Source organism: Nilaparvata lugens, chromosome 2 (genome assembly GCF_014356525.2).
Source record: "Nilaparvata lugens isolate BPH chromosome 2, ASM1435652v1, whole genome shotgun sequence".
Taxonomy (NCBI): Eukaryota; Metazoa; Arthropoda; class Insecta; order Hemiptera; family Delphacidae; genus Nilaparvata; species Nilaparvata lugens.
This window is the reverse complement of record NC_052505.1, coordinates 62285390-62311616: the sequence shown is the minus strand read 5'-3', so window position 1 is coordinate 62311616 and position 26227 is coordinate 62285390. Positions and strand designations below refer to the sequence as shown.

The 26227-nt window shown below is 31.7% G+C and overlaps 1 protein-coding gene across 6 annotated transcripts in view; it reads right to left on the bottom strand.

Annotated features, from left to right (window-relative positions):
• The window catches only part of LOC111044246 (rho guanine nucleotide exchange factor 18), a 165135-nt gene that overhangs the window by 23449 nt on the left and 115459 nt on the right, over positions 1 to 26227 (bottom strand). For 5 of the 6 annotated variants that reach the window (XM_039422382.1, XM_039422384.1, XM_039422386.1 and 2 more), the window contains 13 exons: positions 21848 to 21916; positions 20707 to 20753; positions 18709 to 18800; positions 17887 to 17991; positions 16098 to 16275; positions 14805 to 14932; positions 14207 to 14365; positions 13196 to 13350; positions 12369 to 12501; positions 11353 to 11510; positions 9550 to 9662; positions 8557 to 8577; positions 728 to 921 (listed from right to left, as the gene is read on the bottom strand). In XM_039422382.1, coding sequence (XP_039278316.1) covers positions 728 to 921; positions 8557 to 8577; positions 9550 to 9662; positions 11353 to 11510; positions 12369 to 12501; positions 13196 to 13350; positions 14207 to 14365; positions 14805 to 14932; positions 16098 to 16275; positions 17887 to 17991; positions 18709 to 18800; positions 20707 to 20753; positions 21848 to 21916 — 1552 coding nt within the window. The remainder of the gene's footprint in view (positions 1 to 727; positions 922 to 8556; positions 8578 to 9549; positions 9663 to 11352; positions 11511 to 12368; positions 12502 to 13195; positions 13351 to 14206; positions 14366 to 14804; positions 14933 to 16097; positions 16276 to 17886; positions 17992 to 18708; positions 18801 to 20706; positions 20754 to 21847; positions 21917 to 26227) is intronic. The other variant, XM_039422381.1, reaches the window with a different exon arrangement.

The window sequence follows — 26227 nt, the reverse complement described above, 5'->3', positions numbered from 1 at the left end:
AGTGAGTGTTATTCTGTTATTCAATTTGGTTTGTAAATAATCTAAATTAGAACTTTTCTGCTTTCAAATATTTTGACTGAAAATTGGACCTAAATTTAAGTGTAAGGAACATAACCTACTTTTTGGCCTATTAATAGTGTATAAATCAAAATTCGGGGAAAAACAGTTTTGGGCTGTGCCTGTTAGTCATTCCCCAATCATTTTGAAGAATTGTGTTCTGTTTATAAATAAATAATCCGATCACGGGAGTGAGCAGACTGGAAAATGTTGGTCATATCTGGGATTGAAACCAGGAAACTTACATTCTCTCTAGTACGGGACATCCTGAACAACTTACTGCAGTTAGAATAAAATATTAGAAGTAGTTGTTGTAGAATTAATGGAAGTTTTAGGGTGTGTGCAAACACAGTGGTCTTAAAAGGATATACCTCTCGTTGTGTGCACACGCCCAAAACAAAATAAATGACAGATGTGCGAAATTATTTTACCTGCAGTAAGTTGCATAACTTCCAGAATTTTATACGATATGATTGTGTACCATAATCTGATTTGAATCAAAATCTACAAAAATTGGAAAATTATGAAGGTACACCTACAATTACTTGATGCTCAATTCATTAGTTTTTAGTTTATTCGTTACATAGTAGCAGTGATAATAATTAATTTGAAGCATAAGAACATTCATATACAGGAATGGACTAGTGGTTATCGGTTTGCATAATATTACCTGCAGCGCACTGAGCACTTCCTTCCAGGTCTTGGTGGTGTCAGTCTCCTCGGACACCAGGTGGCAGTAGGAGGGGGCCTCCCCCACCCCCACTCCCACCCCCGCACCCGCAGCCGCAGCCACCAGCCGCAGCTGCAGCGCCATCTTGTCTTCCAGGATGAGCGCCTGCTCCATGTCCTTCTGCCTCAGGAACCCTACCAAACATACAACACAATATTACTATTTCAATTTATCCTATTCAATTAGAATACAATATTACATTATAGGAAGAATCAACTATGTATCTAAACTATCTAAAGCATATTGTGTATATAAGTGAGCGATGGAATAGTAAAGTATAGACTATTATCTAGTCTGTGTGCGGGGGCAGTTAGTCAGTTAAGGATGTGAGTAGAATCATATAATTATTATTATTACATATTAGTTCCTATACTGTTAACTATATTATGTTTCTATATATATAATAACTGTTATTGGACATTTTAACTTGAAAATGACCTATGGTCTAAACTAGTCGTTAAAATATTTTAAAGTTTTAATAAAGGGTACTAAAAGTTTTTATTAATTTAAGTGTATAAAAATATATTAGTTACATACCAGTCATGGATGTGAGTAAAGTTGAATAATAATTATTATTATGAATCCAGTTGATATACTTTATAGATACATTTTTTTTTAATAATCTAAAAATGTATATCACTGGAAATTAAGTAATTAATCAGCCTGAATCACAGATCGATTTTCGTTTTATTTTCAAAATATATATTAAATAGCATATCATGGAACTAATATAAACAACGAAAAAATAGTTTTATTGTTCATTATTAGAGTATCAGATATTTTATAAAAGATCGTTGACCAACTTTCATCAAAGGTAATGCAAAACTATTAATTAGAAATATTCCATAGAACATGACCTGTTACACCATCAAAGATTTCTTTCAAATATATTTTATTGACCGAGCGAAGTGAGGTCTAAGATTCAAGTCGAGGGTTTGCAATTTCTCTTAGGCCGGTTACATAGCTCGACCGACCGTCAGTGCGTACGTCAGTCGCGCTTGTCTTTTCCATAGATATTCCATGTATCCGTTCAGAGCAGGACTGACGGCACGCACGGACAGGGCCATGCGTTTTATACAGCGTATGAATACCATCGGTCGAGCTCGTGCGCATCCGTTCCATCGGTCGACTGACGCGCTATTGAAGCAAATAGAAGCTTTCAGAGCTGTACTGATCGCAACATAACCAATGTGCTGACACCTCTGCCCGACAATCAGCTGATATTGAATTGAATAGCATAAAGAATGAATTCAATTAATAGTGTCATATTTGAATTCAGAGTTTTTCTATACAATTCTTCAATCATTTCTAAATTTTTTATTGAAAAAAAAATCATATATTATTAATATTATCTACATTTATTTGATCCGTAGCTTAAAGTGACTGCAAGTATTCCCAATGGTGATACAAGCTCGAAATAACTCATCAAAATTTCTGATGTAGATTCTGAGGTAGTTGAAAAATGTATCTTCACCCCAAGCAATGATGTATATAATGGTACTAAATTTCCTTTGAAATGCTCTTTGTGCGACCATCGGGTGAACTTGATATCTACGTCTTTTAATCTTTCGTTTACAAAGATAATAAGCTGCAATTAAACAAAATATAAATGCGTCCATTTTGTGAGTCAGAAAAACTGATGTATGGTCAGGATGGTGCATACGCACTGACGGTCGGTCGAGCTCTGAATGTGTAAAACTGATTCATCGATGCGTATGGTCAGGATGGTACATATGCACTAACGGTCGGTCGAGCTCTGTAACCGGCCTAAATGTTTAAATGTTTATATGTTGCGAATTTACAGCGAAACGCGGTGATAGATTTTCATGAAATTTGACAGGTATTTTCCTTTTTTAATTGCGCGTCGACGTATATACAAGGTTTTTGGAAATTTTGCATTTCAAGGATAATATAAATGGAAAAAAGGAGCCTCCTTCATACGCCAATATTAGAGTGAAAATCAAACTATAGAATTATTCATCATAAATAAGCTGACAAGTGATTACAGAGATGTGTGGAGAAGCCAGTCTATTGCTGTATTTCCATAAGGTCTACAGTTTCAATCAGGTACTTGTGGATGAGAATACTGCGTGAGGTCTACTGTTCACAGAACTACTAGTAGAATAGAACCTCTATGTAACAAAGAAGATTATCCTGAGAAACATTTCGCTGTTGAGGATTTCGTTTTTTGAGTTTTTTAAAAAGAGGATGAAAACGTAAATACCGTTTCCGATATTCTCGGCTGCCTAAGGCCCTGAAATGGATCAGGTGTGACTATTTTGCATATCCTATTATATTAAGCGAGCAATTTCTGTATTTTTATATCTGGTTATTTCTGTTCAACTGATTTCGAAAACGGCTCTAACGATTTTCACGAAATTTAGAACATAGTAGGTTTATAATATAAAAATTTGATTGCACTAGGTCTCATCCTAGGGAAAACTTGTTGAACGACATTAAAAGGATAATTCATCCTTGGCTGAAACAGCTGAGACTTTCGTCGTCTGTGGATAGTAAAAAAGTGAGTGAGCGAGTGAGCATGTGAAAAATCAAAATATCGCATCCCCGGAATTCATAAGATGACATATAGCCAGCTGTGAAATATAAACACGATCATTTTAGAGAATTGTGTTCTACTTATCAATAAAATATCGGGGCACCGAGCATCCCTTGTTATTTTTATTTATTGATAAACAGAACACAATTCTATAAAATGATCGTGTTTCACAGCTGGCTATATGTCATCTTATGAAGTTCGGGGATGCGATATTTTGATTTTTCACATACTCACTCGCTCACTCACTTTTTTACTATCCACAGCTGTTTCAGCCGAGGATGAATTATCCTTTTAATGTCGTTCAGCGAGTTTTCCCAAGGATGAGACCTAGTGCAATCGAATTTTTACTTTCCTTGCCCTATTACCATAGTAAGGAAAGTATTGCTTTCCCAAAAAAATTTGGTACCCTAATTTCATGTTTTCTATACGTTTCAAGGTCCCCTGAGTCTAAAAACATGATTTTTGGGTGTTGGTCTGTGTGTGTGTGTGTGTGTGTGTGTGTGTGTGTGTGTGTGTGTGTGTGTGTGTGTGTGTGTGTGTGTGTTGTGTGTGTGTGTGGTGTGTGTGTGTGTGTGTGTGTCTGTGAACACGATAGCTCCATTCCTGATCAACTGATTGTCTTGAAATTTTAAACTTAAGGTCCTTATGCCATGAGGATCCGACAATAAGAAATTCAATGAAATTGAATTCAAAATGGCGGATGACTAAAAAAACATGTTTTTCACGGTTTTCTCGAAAACGGCTCTAACGATTTCCTTCAAATTTATACCCTAGATAGCTATTTATAAGCCCTATCAACTGACATGAGTCTCATTTCTGGGAAAATTGCAGGAGCTCCGTAATATTCCTGAGAAGAATGAATTTTGTTAAATTTCTATCACGATTTTCTCAAAAATGACTTGACCGATTTTTTTAAAATTCATATCCTGTATAGTTATATATAAGCTCTATTAACTGGCATGAGTCTCCTCACTGAGAAACTAACAGGGGGTCCACCCCATCCGAGAAATTTACTTTGTAACCTCCTTCTCGTGCGTGAGGTAGGTAGGTAGAGCAGTTTATTCAAAAGAACACATGTCGATGTTTTATTTTTAGAACAGCTGTTTTGACAACTTTTAAAAAATCCTCAAATTTCATAATTCAAACAAAGGAAAATGTACTCTGAACACAATAACAATAGTATAATCGTAAATTTGATTATTTAGCCGCCAATCGGCATAATGTTATTCCCCTAAATTATACTCGTTTAAGAATGAGGCTTATAGATCAATGAGCAAGGAAAGTTGTGAGAGTGTACCACACCAGATTTTTATATCATAAACATAATATGTTCCAAATTTCGTGAAAATCGTTAGAGCCGTTTTCGAGATCCGTTGAACATAAATAACCAGATGAATAACCAGATATAAAAATACAGAAATTGCTCGCTTAATATAATAGGATAAAAATAACGAGCGAAGCTCGGTGCCCCGATATTAGATTCTTAATTAACCGAGGATGGTTGTAGGCCTATTTTCAACTCTTCAAGATTTTATTACGTCAAGTTTTAAAATAGCCCCTTGCGGGTAAGTTGAAAAGTCTGTATTTGATAGTCTAATACGGGACTGTTGGAATAAGACAGTCATAGACAGGTCTAGATTATAGATAATCTAGATTAGGTTTAGTTGTTTTTTCAATTACAGCATTAATAGTTATTGGTATCTTTTATAAACGCTTCTACATTCCTTCTGTTTCAGGACCATATCGGACACACATCATTAGAAATGTAAAAAATGAAAGAAAATGGATGAAGTTAATTTATCAAATCCAACCACGCTTTTTAGGTCACACAATATATTTTACTTATTTATTTACATTGCAATGACAAATTGGGTACTAACATACAATTTACTCTATTTCTATGTTGAATAATATATCTCTTATCAATAACGAATACTGGAAACTAATCTACATCTACAGCTACACACTATATTAAGGATTGACGATCCTTCATCTTTTTAAAAATCGACCTGCAGTATTGGAACTTAATGAATGATATGCCATTACAATCAAGAGTAAGTTAACTGCGTTTCCAGTAATTTTTATTACATTTCAGTCATTGTAATTTTGACACATCATTTTCAAATGGAAACTGACGCTTTTGAACATTTCCATAAGGTAGTATAAAACATAATTATATATCATGCATTGCAAAAAAACAAATGTTACAGTAAAAATAGAATCAAGTATTTATTACCCTTTTCGAGATTACATACAGCTACCTAGACGCTTTCAAGATAAACTGATTTATCATGCAAACTACTGAAGTAACTATAATTTTCATTTTTATTAAACAGAAGTAGGTAAATATTATTAATAACTGAAAAAATGTCCATTATAAGTAAGCTTTCTATGCCCTAGAATTGTGGCAATTGCCATTTTTATCGCGGTAACTAAGTATTTCTCGAGATTTTGATAGTACTTATTAAATTTAGTACAATAACTAGAAGTATGATCGGACCAATTAAGGGGTGCATTATTATATTGAATATTGATTTTTCAAAATGGTGGTTTATTCTAATTTGTCTACAGACCAGTCTTGGATATACAGAGTGTTTCGGAACTCCATACCAATATTTTAGGGAATTGTTCCTGGCTACGAAACATGTCTGAATATCATCTTTAAGCCATTTTGTTTTTCCTCTTAATATTTTTATGGCTAAACATATGAAAGTGAAACTTTGCACAATCATTTATGACTACAAGGCAGAGCTACAAAAAAAATTATGACATTTTTTCAAATTCATAAAAAATGGCAGCCGTTTAAAATGTTATTTCTCGAATAACTAGAAAACAATACAAAAACAAGAATAACTTTTGTTAGTGAATTTAATTACAAATCGATTGACGAGAAGTGTCTGCATCCGTGGTTAAGTGGACATTATTGTCCAAACTTCGCCACGTCAGCAAATAAAAAAGTCATTTTTCTTTTCTGTAATGCAACAATCTCCATTTGCTTTGTAAGTTATTCATTCGTAAGCGATTATAGATTATTTCAAACAATAATAAAACGTTACGTAACACTCTAAATGTAGGTAATATATCACTAAAGCTACCATATCTCGCCTTGTATTCGTTATTTCTTAAAAAATGAGGCGTCAATCGATTTGTAATTAAATTCACTAAAAAAGAGTTTTCTTGTATTTTTTTTGTAAAATCAACGGTTTTTTGGTTATTCAAGAAATAAAATTTTGAGCGGCCGCCATTTTGCTTTATGAATTTAAAAAAAAATCAACGGTTTTTTGGTTATTCAAGAAATAACATTTTCAGCGGCCGCAATTTTGTTTTATGGATTTGAAATATGTCATATTTTTTTTAGCTCTACCTAGTAGTCATAAAAAATAATCAAAGTTAGTAGTCTGTCTATTAACGTTAGTCATAAATAATTGTGCAGTGTTTCACTCACATAATTATGTTCAATGATTTAGAAAAAATATTAAGTGAAAAAATGGCGGCTGTGTGAGTAACAAAGGACTTTTGGACACAGTTTGGAGATAATATTTAAATATTTTTCGTACCCAGGAACAATGCCCTAGAATATAAGTAGGGGGTTGGGAACACTCTGTATATTATATTTTCAATCTAAGAAAATACTATCAAGTTTTCCTTCAATCAATAAATTAGTTTCCATAGTTTCCAAGTAATGAACCATAGAACTATTTCAAATGTGTTTTAATGTTCAAAAACTTACTTATTGAGAAACCGATGTGAATATTGGTCTGGATCGATGCTATAATCAACCAGTCTTGTGTCTGAAGAAGTCATATTATGACAAGGAAATACATGATAGTAGGGAGAAAAAGATTCAAGTACTGTATTATCAATTTCTACAATTTCGTACTCTGAAATCTTTGAATTATACCAGAAGTAAACTGAAAGTAATGAGATATGCTTGTTCAATTGTTGGATTCTACTTCATTTCAAGATAAAAATTTTATGAAATAGTATTAGTTCCACCAGATCCATGAGTGCAATTCCACAGAATCGTACATTTTTTGAATTGTATAGGTACAGAGAAAAAGATAACTGCAGTAAAACGACAACACAGATGTAAAACAGACAGAAATCTATAAATCACAAGTACTGACCCCTGTTTCATAGAAGCTTAGTAGTCCTAAGTCACCAGGAACAGCTGATTTTATCGGCTGTATTGAGCATGTAATTGGAATGGTGATTCTCCTGTATTAAGTGACTTATAAGTTTTATGAAACAGGGCCCTGTATATGAAGTGACAATTTTATAAATGAAACGGAAAAAGAATAAATATATATACTTATAATAACAAAGAGTAGGGAGTAACATACTCATTAATAATGTAATAGAATAGGAACTGAAACGAATTAAAACTTCTAATATGAAAACCTTACCAATAACTAGTAGTATTTTTGGTGAAAGAACAATTTGAAAGACTTGAACTTAATTATATCCAAAAACACCATAAAGACACAACCAAAAGTTAGTTTGAACGGTTTGAAACCCACAGCATACCGAGCAGTAATAAGCATGAAAATTACATTGAAGTACAGTAAAATTACAGAGTACTTTGTCTAGCTCATTATTACGCTCTACAAGTGCATTGAAACATATATGGCGATAGTTAGGATTGAGCACACTTGTTAATCGTAGCCGAATTGAACATGTTCAAATGTTTTGACTGAGCCTTGTGAAACCGGACAATATGTGTCTATCAAATGTTGTTGGATATGAATAAATTGAACTTATGAATAAAGCCATATGCACAATCCCAGTTTAACGTAAATGTAGGACTACTTGAAGCTATTACAGTGCGTTACATTCAGAGTTTAAACGACCAGCTGATCCAATTCAGTTTATACTAAGACTGTGCATACAGCCCAAAGAACATATCACTAAAAAATACAATAATTTTTTATTGTGATTTGGGATTTATTACCAAATATAAACACCCATTACCAGAAGTGAACACCTTGACAGTTCTTCATGCTTAGGACTGTGCTAGTTGAAGTATTGTTAAGAGTTTAGATAGAATGTAAGCCAAGCTATGTGTTAATAACTTCTAATAATCTAAATAAACGTAAGACGATAAGAGCAAGTCTGTTGAAGCATAGCACATCTCATCTAGAAGTATACAGGCAACAGTTAGATGATCAAGTATTTGTTTGGAAGATCATGCTTCTTTTGGTATTTACAATACCTTCGACTCCTAAACTGCTCTCTATCGCGCCCATGGATAGAAAAACAAAATGATCAAATTCAGCTATCAAAGTTTAAGTATTATGTTCCACATTGAATTGGTCATTATTGGAAAATAAATTTAACATTTTTGTTTCATAAGTGTTGAGGAATTTTGGAACGTGAATATTGTATATTAATATTATATAGTATATTAAAATTTTATGTTTTGAATAGAGCATTTAAAAGTGAAACCTAATTTAGAATATAAAATCTTATTGATAATATTTCATCAAATATTTTTCTAACTTGGTGTGCTAGTTGATTCAGTGCAACATAAGTTCATGATCTACTAATTATCAAACTTCATTTTTTAAATTCTTGTAAAGTTTTCACACTTGTATTTAGTGGAAGATAAGGGTAGTTCGATTTATACGACCACAATTTCGAAATAAGTATTCGGAGGTTTTTACAACGGAATTTGATGATTTCTTATTTTAGCATACATTCTAGTGGAAAGATCAGTTTTTAGCGCGGGGTGAGAATGAATTGGATTTACATTAAGGATATTTTACATTTATGACTTCATTACTTGTAACTAATCTTATGTAATCACTCTTTTTAAAAAAAGTCTGATTTATATAAATCATTCAAAAAACATATTTTACTAGTATGATTGGGAATCACATTCGAAAAGCTGTGAGTATTGACCAACACTATAATATTATTTGATTGCATAAAAATTGCATGAAATCAAAGAACATTATAGTGCAACACTATATTATAGCACTTGCATAAAAATTGCATGATACTAGAAGATCAACATATTTTCTAGACTATATAGTGAGTTTGGTAATTATTGCCTTAAAAATTAATTTCTTTATATTTTGCAGTGAAGAGCGGTCCAATTTTTGCAATTAAATGCTTATGCCGTGTGCGAATAAATAACAATAACTGAATTAGTATTCGAATATGAGTGGGAAAAATATTAGAATCTAGTTTGAATGAAACTTACCGACAATCTGTCGAATCTGAGATTGTTTGGCATCAAGAAGTCGTTGCCTTTCCTCTGAGCTGAATGCGGGACTCACATCTTCATCATCTTCCGGACAGTTTTGAACAGCATCCCTGAACAAGACACAACAAAAACATCATTATTAACTCTGGACAATAGAAATATTTATCTTGTTTATTAGTTTGATGTTGTAGTTAATTACTTAATAAACACTGTAGAGCACCGATAAAACAATCCACTTCATTAAAAAGTTTAATACATTATATTGATCATATAAATATAAAAAATCATATTTCAACAATCTTTGATGGTGTAATCATATATAAAAAATCTTATAATAGTTTTTATCAGTTAGAATACTTTCAAGAGATTCTTTGAACGTTTTTGAATTATTTTTAACATATACAATATGCATTGGACGTTAGTTAGCATACCATTTCATGCATGAACATTATTATAGAACAGTTTTACTCAATGGACGTAGGTACTCAGAAGTGAAGACACAGAAGTAGAATTACAAGTATATACTAATTACTTGTGTAGTTTCTGTATGATAATTTCAAACAACTACAGTATATAGTATCTGATCAAGTCAGTGAAGCATTGTTAGTTATAGTTAGCAGATCGCAATCTTCTACTGCAATATACTATTAAAAAAGTAAATTTACACTGTTACCGTGAATGATCACTTCCCATAACAGGGAATTGGCAGGAACAGCTCGTTAAGTTGTAACCTATTCACATTCTAAGCTTGAGATTAATTTACATAATAAGATGAAACGTAGATCACAATGTCACAAATAAACCTTTTGTAATAACCAATCACCCACAATGCAAAAGACTAACAGTTCAGCTGTATTCAAATCAAGACACCACTGTACTTCTGACAACAGTACTCTATCAAGTTATAAATAACACTATTATTGAATCATACAATCGATTATTCAGTCTGAAGTTTAGACAATTATGAATTCAGGTTTCATGGAATGTGAGGTTATAACAACAAAATTATCTATTCTGCCCTGATTGACATTATCAATTCAGACACCAACTGAAGCTTATTCACAGGCACCAACAAGTAAATAAGGATATGAAAGACGATAAGAAGATAGTACTGGACGATGAATGGAGAGAATGATAAGATAAGTATTCGATACAGAAGTTTTCCCAATCTCTATCCAATAATTATAAATCACTAAAAATTGCTCGTACCGTATTATGCAATCAAAGGCTAGGAAAACCCCAATCGAAACAAAAGTCATAACATGGTTAACTCAACTCTATAATGAATAATGAGATTCACTATGAACTATTAGCATTTCTTAAAAAACATAACAAAAGAAACACTAAGGCCTGGTTGCTTAGATTTTATTCAAGATTAAATTCTACGAGAACCAATCAGAGAAGGCTTTTTTGAAAAGAAGGCTTCTCTGATTGGTTCTCGTGGCTTTTGTGCAATTGGGCCTAACACTTACCATCCAACTCATGTTGACAGTTTGAATTGAATCTAACTATAGTAACATCCTACTATAAGCTGTAGCTGTAATAGGCGTCGCTTGAGATTTCACCAAGCGTATGATAATTGTCTAATTTCATCTTATTTAAAGCACAAGTAAAACGTTTATGTGAACGTCATCTTGCGGAAAATAAAATATTTACTTATTGTTCATTTTAATAGTGTTCTCATGATTAATGCAAATAAAATGTAAACAAAATCCCTTAGCGGAACAGTAGAAGAATAACAGTTCCTCCAGAACTACTCAAATAAAAATTGAGCACTTTTTCCGACTGAAATTGACTAACCTGACAGCTTGTATCCAGACTTGCTTTTCTTTGGGCTTTTGCACTTTGAGCTCGAACATTTCAGGATCGGTTGGATTGGATGATATCAAGTAAATGCCTCTCGATTCCTGCCCAGCTTTCTCGCGCACTAGCAGCTTTTGTAGAGACACAACGCCAGCCTTCAAATCAAAATTAAACAATAGCTATTACACGTATCACTTATCATGATACATTGAATGGAGTTTTATCACTAATTTATTCCATTTTTGAAATAGATGCTTGGAGAATATTATGTGATTTCTTATAAATAAGGATTTAAATGATCAACTTTTTTACAAGAGTAGAACATTAATCGGCGATAACCAATTATTTTACTATGAAATAGGCCTATATATTTTTTATAGTGCGATCGGTATTTGAAATTCAGTTTAATTCATTTATCAGTAGATAATGAATGTAATATAATATTGTTCAGACAGAGTCCTAAACAAATAAGCCACAACAAACATAAAACAAACTCAGCTTGCAATGGATCTTGAATGACCTGGATTCTACCATGGAAATGATTTCCATTCCGCCAAGTTTTCAAATGATTAAGACCCTTTGTAATAGATCTTTTGAACTTGGAACAATCTATAGTTTAAATAGTATCAAAATACTTAGTGAAGTTTTCGTGATACACGAGCATTCATTGCACATTCACATCTAATGAAGCCAGTTGACAGCTGATTGATTTGATGTGTTTTTCTACTTTCCAGTGTTGTCAATCCATTGGATATGGAATTATTTATTATCAGTAGCCGTGTCCATAGCCATTAGCCATACAGAGATTGTTTTCTTGATTTGATAAGAATAATAGTTGTCATAGTTAAAACGGAAGTTAATCATCTCCAGAGTCCAGAAACAGATCTAGATCTTGAACTAAGCATTTCTTGCGTCTATGTTCTTGCAAATGAAAAAAATGTTTATCCATACAAAACATTATGCACTATGATTAATTTTTCTTACTAACAAATCTATTCGAGAGATGTACTTACCTTATTGTCAGGGGTGAAAAATGTATATTTATGATTATTTTCCATTAGGAAGAATAGAACATCGGACAACACAATTACTAGAACGTAGTGCATTTTCCCCCGGCCTTGCATTAGCATAGCGCAACCTTCGAACCTAAAACAATATATGACACCGAAATTTGATTAATACAGTAACAAGTGACAGAAATTAATACGCTTAGCCACAGATTTAAAACAGCTAACATCAGTGACACAATTTCATCTGAATGAAAACGTTAATGATCATGCATAAGCATAATTTGAAACATATTTCAGTACAATTATTTACATTGAGTAAAATGTAAAATAATTACATTAGAAAAATAAGATATAAAATTTATAAGTACTTCTTCAATCACTTCAAGTGAGTGAAGTGAGTACAATAACAAAATAACAAATGTATCGATTTTCCAACTGATCATGGTTTTCTCAGCTAATCAAAATTAATGTTTTTGCCAATCAACAAGACTAGCACATTTGCGAGTTTCCTTTTCTAATTTATAAAGTTCTGTTATGAATTTATTTCATACGTTTCAAACGCACAACAGAAACTTGGCTTTGCCGACTACAATGATATAAACAATTCAAGCATATCAGAGACATTTCATAAACACGCCCATTTTATATCAACTACCAATTGAGTGATCAATTTCTTCTATAGTATTCGTTAGTATTCGTATGGTACAAAAATAAAAAATGTTATGTCACTGATGTAGTAATTTTGTGTTTAGGTTTTAGACGACATCTTAAAATAAATAATAAAAAATTGAAAAACAAATTATATAATTAATTCTAAGAGAAAAACAAACCTCAATCTCCTATTGTTGGAGAGTATATCAGATTTCTTAAACTTGAGTCCTCTATGAACTGTGAAAGATTTCGCTTCTATTCTATTGTAGATTTCTAATTTTCTATCTTCTTTCTCCTTCTCGGCTACTTGGGCATCTACTTCCACTAGAATTTCCTGAAAATATGAGGAAATATCCATGATATTACATGCACAAGAACAAAAGTATGTACTTCAAATGATCACTCACATGACCTAAATATGAGTATGACTGCAAAATAACCTATAGACAGTCTATTTTGAATGTGAGAAAAATCAGTTTTGGTCGAATGCCTTATGCTTTTACCTGAATTGAATGTATGTCTATAAATTAATAAATAAATAGATTATTAATATTTATTTTAGTTAAATCTTTCGTGGACAAGGATTCTGTAGTGCGTTCGCTACTGGCAATGGCTGTCAGCATGGTTTGGAAGGAAGGCATTGATGTTATATTTAAAAGAAAATAAAAAATGAGGATACTGTAAAAATAATATGTATGATTTGGATATAATATGAACAACAGAAATGATGCTTCAAAAACAAAATACCGTTGAATGTTTCTAAAATGGAGTTAATTAATTTTGATTTCAGGGCATTTGATTTTTCTACCCCAATATTAAGTATCATAATCATGAATGCAGGCGTGGACATTGTGAGAAAATAATTATCATTCGAATATTTAACGATCAACATTTGATGAAAAAATGTCATGGTCAAAACATATTCATAATTTGAATGTAATTATGAAAACATTGCATTACGCTTTACTTCATTCAAAATAACAATATGGGCTGTTATTTTGGTGTGGGACCAAACAGGTTTCGAGTTACACATTATTACTTTTCAAGAATTATATTCTTGAACCACACCAACTTAAGATTATGCCGATTTATAATTCATTTGTTTTCAAGGTTTCAAAATTATTTCACCTAGGAAGTGGACAATTTATACAATAGCAATTGAACATGGAGGTCAGGAATAAGTTTCTTACCTTAACAAGTGCTAGAGCTTTTGAGAGTTTCTCTTGTTCTAGTTTATTATCTTTGGAAGTCTTAATTAAAGGTTCTATTAACAGCGGATATTTAGTCAGTCTTTGAGTCACGAAAAGTATACACTCCGGGATTCCCTTTTTCTTTAGAAGAGGATTCGCCTGTGAACATGAAAAAATACGTAATAATAAAATAGAATAATTTGTTGAAAAACTCACTTATTACACAGATTCTAGATAAGCCATAAATGGACATTATTATTCTTAATAATTGAGCCACGAAAATGAAGAACGGAATATTTCATATTTTTCTATAAACAGGCTTGTATAATTAATTATAATGATTAAAATATTTAATTTTTGGAAAATGAGTTAATTTACAAATATTTTCTAATCAATGCGGCGAAAACAAGGTCCTTTTTACGTGTTCAAAGTAAATTGTAATTGTAAATATAGTATATAAGATGATAAAATTGATAGATGATAATATATTCTAGTTGGGAATACATTGAAATAAATTATTTCTACATTTCTACATATTTCTAATTATATAAAACTAATTTTTTCAGGGACATGAATTAGTTATCCAATCCTTAAATACCTGGCAGTGCTTGATGAATTCACCAAACCTCCTGTCATGGTGTAAATAGTCTTTATAAATATCTACAGCATCCCTATGTCTACTACAAAACTCTCCATAAGCAGCTTTTAGACGCACAGCTCCTTGTCCTGAGGAATAAAGATAATTTTAGTTAAAATAAAGAACCTGAAAATATTATTTGAATAAATTCAAAGTTGTGACTATAAGAAGAATTAAAGAGTAAATGAATATATTGGAATAGGAATCTGAAAGGAGTTATGACTATCACTAATCACTCATCATACTATAGTTGAACGATTTTTACCGTATTACCCTTTAAAGGAAATTAAGTACTGAATTATATTGTTTACAATTATTTTGCAGGCATGGAGAATTATTTCTTCAAAACTTCAGAATTTATTTATAGAGACTCAGTATGAGTAATTGTAAGTTGTAAGAATATTTCCATCTCGAATAAATAATAATGTAGAGTATTAAAAGAAGCAATCAAATGTGAATTTATCAATTATTTTGATTTTTTCTGAGGGTGATGCTCTAGGCTTATGTGTGGGTAATGAGACGGATGATGATGATAATGATAAGAGGTGATGAGTGGACCTACAGAGTCAAGTGGGTTTTGAACCACCGGGAAACGATTTAAAACTCATAAAGGATATTCAGAGGACTGGGAGGAACCGGCTCTTCAAGTGGTCATCCTTACAACGAGAGTAACGAGCGCATTGATTTCAACCATCTTATCGATAGCTCATCAGTGCGACCGCCAACCGCTTCCCTAAATATTATTCTTGGTTTTTCTGTATTTCCATAAATCAATTCTGTATTCCATTATATTTCATGAATCAAGGAACCCATACACAGTAATTAAAAACATATAAATTTAATTTAATGAGGATTTCATCCATATTTATCAATCAATTTCCATTAAGGAACGATTTTCTCCATATTCAACTGTCCATAGTTCGGGAATGTGTACTTCTTCAACAATTGAAGTTTTATACATCACATTAAAATATAAATGTAGATATAATTTCAACAATAGCTGATAGATAACGAATGGAGATATAATTACACATAACATAAATGTATAGAATGAGGAGATAAAAATAAATTGAGATGCGATTCCCATAATAACTATGTAAAATGTAGAAGGTAGGAGGATGATTTTGTAGTTTAGTACCTAAGAGTTTCTCTAATAGAGCATCACCAATGATGAACTCAGAAACTCTATATAAAGAGGACATAAATGAGGATACGATTCTTGAGAAACATGTGGAAAGTAAGCAGAAAATGTACCTGAGAACTGCTCTAATAGAACATCTCCAATAGTTTCAACAACCGGAGCCTGCCTCTGCCGTTGTCGCAATCGATGAAGGAACCTCAAATGAATGTCAGTGAGATCGGACAGCCGTGGAAACATTCGACTCACATTTGGGCCTAGCTGGAAGTACTTCTCCAAACCTTCTACAAATACCTGTCAAACACAAATTATTGATATTAAATAAGTTAAAGGTACCTACTAGTTAGAAAAAATAAACAAAATGGCAAAACACGTATCACGACTACAACTACAGCAACTATAGTAATTGTATGTTCATCGAAAGGATAAAAACAATAACATTGAGTTAGCAACTGTGTGCTTATAATTTAGGGCCGGTTTCCGAGCTCGGAATTTAGAAGTTCTAGACTTTAAACAGCTAGAGTCAGAAAATTGGCTTTCCGAAACGAGGCGTAGTCGTAGTCCACGTTTAAATTTAATTTTGAAAAACTAGAAGTTTGAACACAAAATAAAATAAAGAGAAAATTGTGTAAAGTTTCAGCTATTTTGAATTATTTAGGAATGTTTCATTTCGTCAAGGTAAAATGTTTCCAATTATAGAAATGAGAAAATAAAGATTATCATAGAAACTGCGTCTACGCCCCGTTTTGGAAAGCCAATTTTCTTACTCCAGGTGTTTACAGTCTAGAACTTGGCTAAAACCCGAGCTCGAAAACCGGCCCTCAAAGTGGTGACTTATTTCAGCTGACAATTGCTGTACTTGCACAAGTAACACAAGTAAACAACGCTTTCATTTACACTGAATAATGTGTTGTGATTATTCAGTTCAGCCACTTGACGAAGATGTCATGTTGTGGCTACAGCAAATAGCAGTCTTGGTGTGGTGCTCCAAGATCAATTCTCAAACGCGCATGTTTGTTGACATTATCCATTATCTCTCGGCTCCCAGAACAGGAGTAATAACATAAAAATAGTATTTATCATAAGCCTATTATAGACTGGCAGGTAACCCGTGCTCCGCAAGGGTATAATTGAAAACTTGACCTATTGAGATCTTGAAGAATTTGAAAAAGGCCTCATCCTCGGTAAATGAAGAACCAATATGCAAAATTTCATGTTAATCAGTCCAGTAGTTCAGACGTGATGTTCCGACGTATGTTCAGACGTGATAAGCCAATTCATTCCTCTATTATATTATAGATGATCATATCACCTAAATATTTCAAAACCCTCTGCTTAGTAAACATTTGAATTTGAAATTTTAAAATAGATAAGACATTATTATTAGATATTTAAATGAAATTACGGGGAAATATTAAAACTTGGGAACAAACAAATTAACAAAGGTTATAATTAAAGGTTAATAACAAAGGTTAATTGTTAATTTAACAAATTAACAAGTATCCACTGAAATTAATGTTTGGATGGAAAGATAATCAGCGTGAGTAGTTGATAATTTATTCGTAAATAATATCAAAGCATGATTTAGTATATTAGGGATATGAGTAGCAAATATTGTAAGTCTTCAAGAATTATCCTGAAATTTTATTGAACTTCAATGATATTTTATGTAAATGGAGACGATTTGAATTCTAATTTTGAAAATTAACGGATTTTATATTTCGTAAAAATATAAAACAATGGTCCATTAACAAATAGGTAATAACAACCACGTTTGTTCCACGTGATTCGGTTAATTTTGCACGTTGAGTAGAATAGCTATTACAATAACAATACAGAATAAATGGAGTAATAATTGTTCTAAAGTTCTACATAATCGAGATTGGATGTATCATCAAGTCTTACCTTTTGCATAACCCTAAGAGTCAGGCAGTGATGTTTTTCTGTCAGGATGAATTCATAAATATGCTCCTGGCGTTTAATTTCCTTCTCCTTTAGCTTTTTAGTAATCTGCAATAAACAACAGCTAATTAACTTAAATCAAGTAATGATCAGAGCTTTTAGAAAAATGATTAATCTATAAATATTATTGAATAATATTTTCGAAATAAAACAAAGTGGATAGGAGAATATTATTTATGAAATTAGAAAAACTCATTATTTATTAGGAGTTGAATGTGAAGCATGAAGCATCAGTTCAAATGTTTCAGCACGTTTTCATATGCTGGGCATTTGACTATTAAGTCAGCATTTATTTTAATATTATTAATGTTGTAGAACGGGTTGGCTGTGAGGGGTGATGTGTAATGTATATACAATGTTTTTGTACGATAATTCGTTGTTATATCATAGGTAATGATAATATCAAGGGTATCTAAAAAAATATGAAAGGTAATAATATAATGAAAATTGATATAAGTTGAAATAAAAGTTTATATAAAGGTAACGATAAAATTTATTTATTCATCAAAACAGGCACAAATATTTTGTACGCCTGAACCCGAAAGCCTAGTTCTTATAAAGTTTTAAAAAATAAGATGAGTAGAATGAATTTTGTTGTAACAGATGGTGGTAGTAACTAATTATTCACTATAAATTTTCACAATGAGAGCCCCATTGTTTAAGAAACATGTAAATCTTTGAAAATTTATGACAAGTAAAATTAAAAAGTTTGTGGTTACATGAATATGTAGGTGGTAAATTGCAAAATAAGATTTGAAAACTCACATCCTTGCTAACTGTGGGACTCCACGAGTCGGGTTCTTCATCCTGGAGACCGAGGAAGGGATCCGTGTCAAGGTCATGGGCTGTAACAGGACCTGAAACAACATCATCACATTTTATTATTTCTTTTCAATTCACAGCAGCAATGTGTGTTTGATTCACTATAAATTGTCTGCATTGGGGAGCAATGAATGGGGAGCAATGATGTTATTTCTGGGGAAGACAGTTGACAGTGAATTGCACTAACAATATTGGGTCGATGTCAAACGAGGCAAACGACAGAAGAGACCAGCGACAGTCGAGACCAGCTACGGTAGACACCGGCGACATTCGAGGCCAGCGACGGTAGAGGACTCCTGAAAAAGTGGCCTCAAATGTCGCCTGCGTTAGGCGACAGTTGAGGCCACTCTAATTTCTGTACACTCCCGACAGTCGAGACCTGCGACCGTAGAGGACTCCTGAAAAAGAGGCCTCAGCTGTCGCCTGCGCTAGGCTCTCCAGAATGGTAGACAGCACAAAAAGAATATTATCATTTAATTTGTATGGATTCACCAGCAATTGAATAATATCCCATTATTCCTTCCATATTATGAATAAGTATTGCAACTTTACAACTGTAAATGAACCTTAGTTGCTTCATCATAAAAAACGAAATTTTCAAACTCGTAAATACCTTTTTGATACTTTGATGTCAAATTCTCAGTTCATGATAGATGTAGGATATTATTCTACGAATCAATATCCTCTTACAAATCAATAACTTTTATCAATTTCACACATTCACATTTTACATTTTCTTGATCTATATATACATTGAGCTTTTCTCATAAAAACTAAATTGTTCATTTATTTCATTAACGATGTTGCTTATGGAATTAATCACATGATTACTTTCATATGATGATAACATCATATGTATAAGTTATAATCATTATAAAATGTATTTTGTCTGGAATCGCAGTAGGATGTGTCCTCAACTGTCGCCTGCTGCAAGCGAGTCTCTAATTTTTGTACAGGCCCGACAGTCGAGACCAGCGACATTCGAGGCCAGCGACGATAGAGGACTCCTGAAAAAGTGGCCTCAAATGTCGCCTGCGTTAGGCGACAGTTGAGGCCACTCTGATTTCTGTACACTCCCGACAGTCGAGGCCTACGACCGTAGAGGACTGTAAAACAGTCCTCTACGGTCGTAGGCCTCGAATGTCGTCGGTCTCGACTGTCGCGCCCCCACAATATTTCGTAATGATTAGAATTATTATTTTTAGATTACACTATTATTTTCTGGGGGCTGGATATCTGGTCACTTCAATATCTTGTAATGTGTGTTTGAATCAATGAAATTAAGTCAATTTAATCCACATTGATCGTGAATAATTTTTATCTTCATAAAATAATTATTACAACTGTCAGGTTATTGATGCTTCATCTATGGGCAGACTTTCAATCTCAAAAGAGAAGATATGAGTAATCATTGAGATTCTTGATTCAACGTTAGGTTTAAAAAACATATGAAGCACAAAAATGATGAATAAATCATCATTTTGAAAGAAATTACATCCATCATCATTTTGAATATTATGATCTTTATCGAGAACCAACTTATCAAACTGATATGAATCATAAATAATTTAGAGATTACTAATATTGGTACTGACACTGTTTCTGAGATTTTTCAAGATTTTGATTACAGTATAATCCTTGTCATTCTGATTTCATTACTTAGAAACAAATTGAAGCAAATAAAATAAACATGCGATTAGTGTGATTTACAATTGTCTGTCACCTTCAGTCCTCTCAAGTTCCGCAGCTTGTCATTCAACCAATGCTGACAGTCCAAAGTGAATTTCACTGAATGTAAATTGCGTTATGTCAGTATAGATGCCTAGTAGAAGCATGTTCCATGGACTTCAAGGAATATGATAATACTAACTTTACGTCAAAACACGAATACCGGTACTACATTATAAATATATTATAGGCAAATAAATACATAATACTCACTTTCATCCAGGAACTCGAATGTGACAGACGCAGTCTCATCTGAAGAGCTGAAAACACATTCCGACATTCTATTAAAACCATAACAATACACTATTGTTCAATACATCTGAAATGAAAATTATTTTGTAGGAAGAAATTGATATGAAAGTAATTACAGTATTTATAATTCAAAAATGAAGTATTACGATACATTGAAGTCACTTATTCTATTATAATCAGTATTAAAATATTCGATTGAATACTGTATAATGTATTCGATTGTAGAAATCAGTATTCCTATTCGATTATTGACAAAAAATATAATATCTCTTGTAAACCGTTTGTTCTCGTTTTTCAATCACAAATTTGTTTTTTTATTTGTTTTCTTTATCCCAAAAATGAATATAACTGCATTAATTCAGATTTAAAATAAACAACTCCAAGGTTAAGTTTAATCTCAATTTACAGATAGTTTTCAATCCTAAAAAACAATACTCGGAAATGTTCAATTACCCAGATTCTAGATAGAAATTCTGAATCTACAGCATTACAAAATTATAATAAACCTTAAAAATCTACTTAATCTCAAATCTCATGACTTCAAGGCTCATCACTTGCAACATTTTTATACTTCTTACTTGCTCTCAATTTTTTATTGCGAAGTTCGTCTATAATGCATTGCCTTTTTTGCTATGAATGAAGAGATAACTTAGTAGAGTGAATGACGAAAGAAGTAGTTTTTTTCTGTAAGTTAGCTATGTAACATATATGCCAACTAGGTATGTCAATGAGGCATTTGTGGGTACTAACATAGAGAAACATTAGCATAAATAGATATCCCATGGTATAGGGCGTTTATGTCGCAACTTTTACTGTTATCTCAAGGTGATAGTCCACGTAGTTCTTTCCTGTGAAGCTTTATGACGCTGGTAGTCTCTCATATTGTGCCGTCCATACACTCTTAACCGGTCAAAACAGTAAAAATCGACAATAATCGACAGTAATCGGCTTGAGATAAAAGTAAAAGTTGCGACATAAACGCCCTATACCATGGTATATCTACTCACGCTATTGTTTCTCTATGGTACTAACCTGTTGCCTCTGAAGAAATTGTATAAAAAATAATTGAAGAAAAAAAAGATTGCTTAATTGATAAACTTACTTGATGCCCTCTTGGTGATGATGTTGTGCATGATGGTAGTGATCGTCTTTTTCTTCATTGATTATTTGACTGAAAAATCAAAAACCAAAATTAGAATCTAGTCAAATCTCACAGACATTAATTAATGGTCGATGTACGAGAATCATATTCGATTAAGGACTTTTAGAATGGCAACCTGTTATTAACAATCTTCACTAATTCTTCGATTGTTCGAAAACATATTTTTAACATGTTTTTTGGAGTCATGAAGCAAAAATACTCCATAAATGGAATGCGACATTAAAATTCCCACAAAAGATTAATTTTTTGGAAATTTAATCGAAGAAATGTAGCAGATTTCACAGGTAGCTGAAAAATTGGACTTGAAATTGCAGAATATGTACGGTATTCATATTGATAGACATCATACAAATATTATTAATAAGATTGAAGAATTTAATCTCCCTGGGAATAGATCAATATGAACCTTTACGTCTAATGACTTCGGAAAAATACAAGTTTCAAAGAGAAATAAAGTACTATGAACCAGTTTTATAACTTTAACTTCGTTCACTAACGTCTCCAGTTTGACGGAAGTCTTTGTCGTGAAATTAGAAATTAATTATGGTGGTATGAGTGAAAAAATTACAGCTTTAAATTGACAAGAATAACTAAGGACGGCTTCTAATACACATTATAAGATTGGATCATATGAATTATGTTTGTTTTGTTGTATATTAGTGTCATCATTGTCAAGGGAATTTCATCTTTTCAAGAAAACCCAGATTGGGATATCTAACAAAAAATTTAGTGTAATTCTTTTATGAATATGTGACAATAAATTGGAACAATTTCAAATTTTAAAGTGAGTCTCACTTTAAACTGTCAGCATTTCTTGAATGTGATACATTGGTTACAAGGAATACTCACAGTTTCAAGTGAATCTTAGTTTATTGATAAACCTAATTGAATAATTAATGGGGACTCTATTTTTATATGCCTAAACTGTACAATAAATTGGATTTTTCAATAAGAACCTAACGTGAAATACAAATGTATACAAAACTTCAAGCATTTGGCTTTCTCTGAGCAAAGTTGACGTGAATTAAACTATAACGTCGCAATATGTATGAATATGTAGCTTTATATAAGTAGTCGAATTAAGCAAATCTCCATTCAGAACAAAATTCAACAGATAAAGCGATGCCAATCAGAATAAGATAGACAATTCAATAGTAACATGTTCTAGTATCTGACTTCAATAATTGAACCACGATGCCAAATTTTATGCTTAAAAACTATTGAACAGTGCTTTAATATTCCATCACAAAACCTGAAAGCAAAATAATTAAATACAAATTGACAGATTTATTAATGAAACAATATCATGCAACTGCCAAAAGCAGATGCATTATAAATATTATTTAATAGAAAAACACCAACACGCAATACACAACATCAAGAAAGAAAAAAGCATTATACAGTACAAGAATGAAGCACATTCACATCGATATAATGATATGTTTATGACGAAAAATAGTTCAGATCCAAGATTATTCTAAGAATTAATTTAATTCAAGCGTGTAATTATTATTTATATTTTACAATATTGATACACCAGTCAATAAAATATTTCATAATTTAATCGATTTTCATAATATTGCAGAAATATTTGAAAGTTGTAAGCAGGCTAGCGAATGTATAAGCATAAATAATGATGTAATGTTGCTATAATAACATTTTCTTGATAAAACTCTTCTTTTGCCAAAATGCAGCAAGTATCAAGTAATTTAGTGACTCTATATTAATCAATAGTTAGAGTTGTGAAGCTAGAGTATTGTGAAGCACATAATTGTTGATAATTTATACATTTTACAAACATCTATACTGGTGGAATATTTTATTCAAATATATACTTTAATTTTGAAACATGAAAACGTGAATTATGTTTCTACATATGAATTCTCAATAGGTGCCAGAACATAAGTAAATGAGCTTTTCAATTAATAGCTTTGAATTTGTGATTGAAGCAGATTGATCATGTAATGGTTACAGCATCCCATAATAATTATGTATGTTTTCAATAAATGAACATACAAAACATTTTTATATCAATAGTATCGTTTTTATCAAGTTTCAATCTTATATAGATCCAGGCACTATACGACAAAATTTGTTTCGTCCCCATGTTTCTTGGATCTGAAGGATAGATCAAGAATAATAGATTGAAAGATTTAGACAGGAAAATGAGTTTGAGAAGAAATTTGAAAAATGAATTACAATAGAATAATCATTTGATACTAGCTATTACAGTAAGGGTTATTTACAAACATCAGTAACAGGTATAAAATCTCTTTCAAGAAACATAGAAATAACACTGTTATTTTTGTTTCTAGAGAAAATGTTTCTATATTTGTGTTGATTTTATTCACTATATTATTTAACATGATAAACTATGGTACAGTATTTGAGGAACCATTATTTTCAATGGTTGGATTACACTACACGGTTTTACAACCGTTAAAGTAAATTTGTTCTTAATACTAATCTGTACTGAGTGGATATACAAAGGACATAATATCTATAAATATCACTCTAAAGCAATCCTTACAATATTATGCAATTGCTTGAGGAGTGAATTTCGTAGTAGTATAGTAGTAATTAGTAAAGCTGTGGTGAAAAATACTTCATTTTATAACCAATAACAGATTATTGCAGGTTATTGAAAGAGTTTTCATACAAGGAACTCACCGTAGCGACTCCTTTCCTATTGGTCATAGACTATCATAATAATACATTCGATAGATAGAAATTATTCATAGAAAATATCAAAAAATATTATGTCAGGAATAAGGAATAAACTCTAGTGTTAAGAAATTCAACAAACAACTTTTTCAAAGACTAAACGAGATTCTATAGCCGTGAAATTAATTTTTATGTTGCGCCATGAACAAAGTTTCTAATTACTTTCTACTGAAGCTAAGATTGTCGAGATTATTCCATTTAAGAATGGATCAGACGTCAAATCGTACAGAGATCCTGAAGGGTGGATACAATGCGAAAGCAATCCAGAAAATAATCATCAAATAAGTAATGATTTTATTACTTTGAACAAAAATTACAAAAACGTTCTTTTAAATTTGGAGGAACTTATAATACAACTTAATCGTTTTCGTACTGAATTTTTAACAGTAGTTTATTCATTAAATCGTTTAGTAGCATAGAAAAAACAGGCACAGCCCAAAACTATATCTTTCCCGATTATATGTATTTTTATACACAGCCTATAATAGTTTAGTGCTAAAAGTAGAATGTTTTAGAAATTCTAGTAAAAGCTTGGTGTTTTTTTTTCTAAAACGAGTTACCCGATGATTGAACACTTCTGTTTATAGATTATTCCTGACTGGAGTTGGGTACACAAAAAAATATTAAAAAATACATTAAAAAGTTATTAAGCAGCTATCAGCAAGCTTCAACATGGAAATCTGTGGAGACAACACTAACAATCAGGAATGGAATAGAAAATATATTAGAAATTAGTATTTATTCTGACTCTAATTTTACAAATAACCTTTCAATTTTTTTCAAAGAGTAGTTTAAAGTAGAATTACTTTAAAAACGAAACCATTTAAAAACGAAGACCTTAATTTAACGAGATTGTTGGTAGGAGAGAATGGCATTCTCCTTTTATCGAATAAGAACAACGTAACAAAATCAATATAAAATAAAAGAGTAAACAAAATATTGAACTTTGAATGATATATTTCAAGAATGAATAAACACAAATGAATGAATACAAAAAGTTGTAGAGTTCATTTTTTTACAGCCTTGTTCAATTAAGTGTAGACTTTTCAAAATTGAGTTTGGTTTTGAACAGGGTTTGTGGAAATGCTGGGTATTAATTACTACATCACTAATAGATTTCGAAGACTCTTGTTAACAAAATTCATAGAAAAATCAATTGTTTACAACCATCCAAATTACAAATTATTTTCACAAAATATTATTTATGAGTAATATATCAGCCGATTTTTAGACAACAGTTAATTTATGGAAATACATCATGCTTTCACAAAATTTCTTTTATAATCTTGAATCTCCTTCAAATGGAGACACTAATAGTTACCGAATACACTCAGCAAATTCATACTCCCAACAAATAGGTACTTCATAGTCCTAGTAAAGAATTAAGTAACTAGTCCTAGTCAAGTAACATTTAATATTATGTGCATTACAAGAGTTTTTTTTTTTTAATTGTACATGATTGTATAAATTGTAGTTGATTTACTATATAAAGTGTGACTCGGAGAAGCATTGTTAACTGCTACAAAGAATTGGTTAAAAAATAGAATGGGTACTATCACAATACGAATTTCATGCTATTTAATGTATTTCTACAAT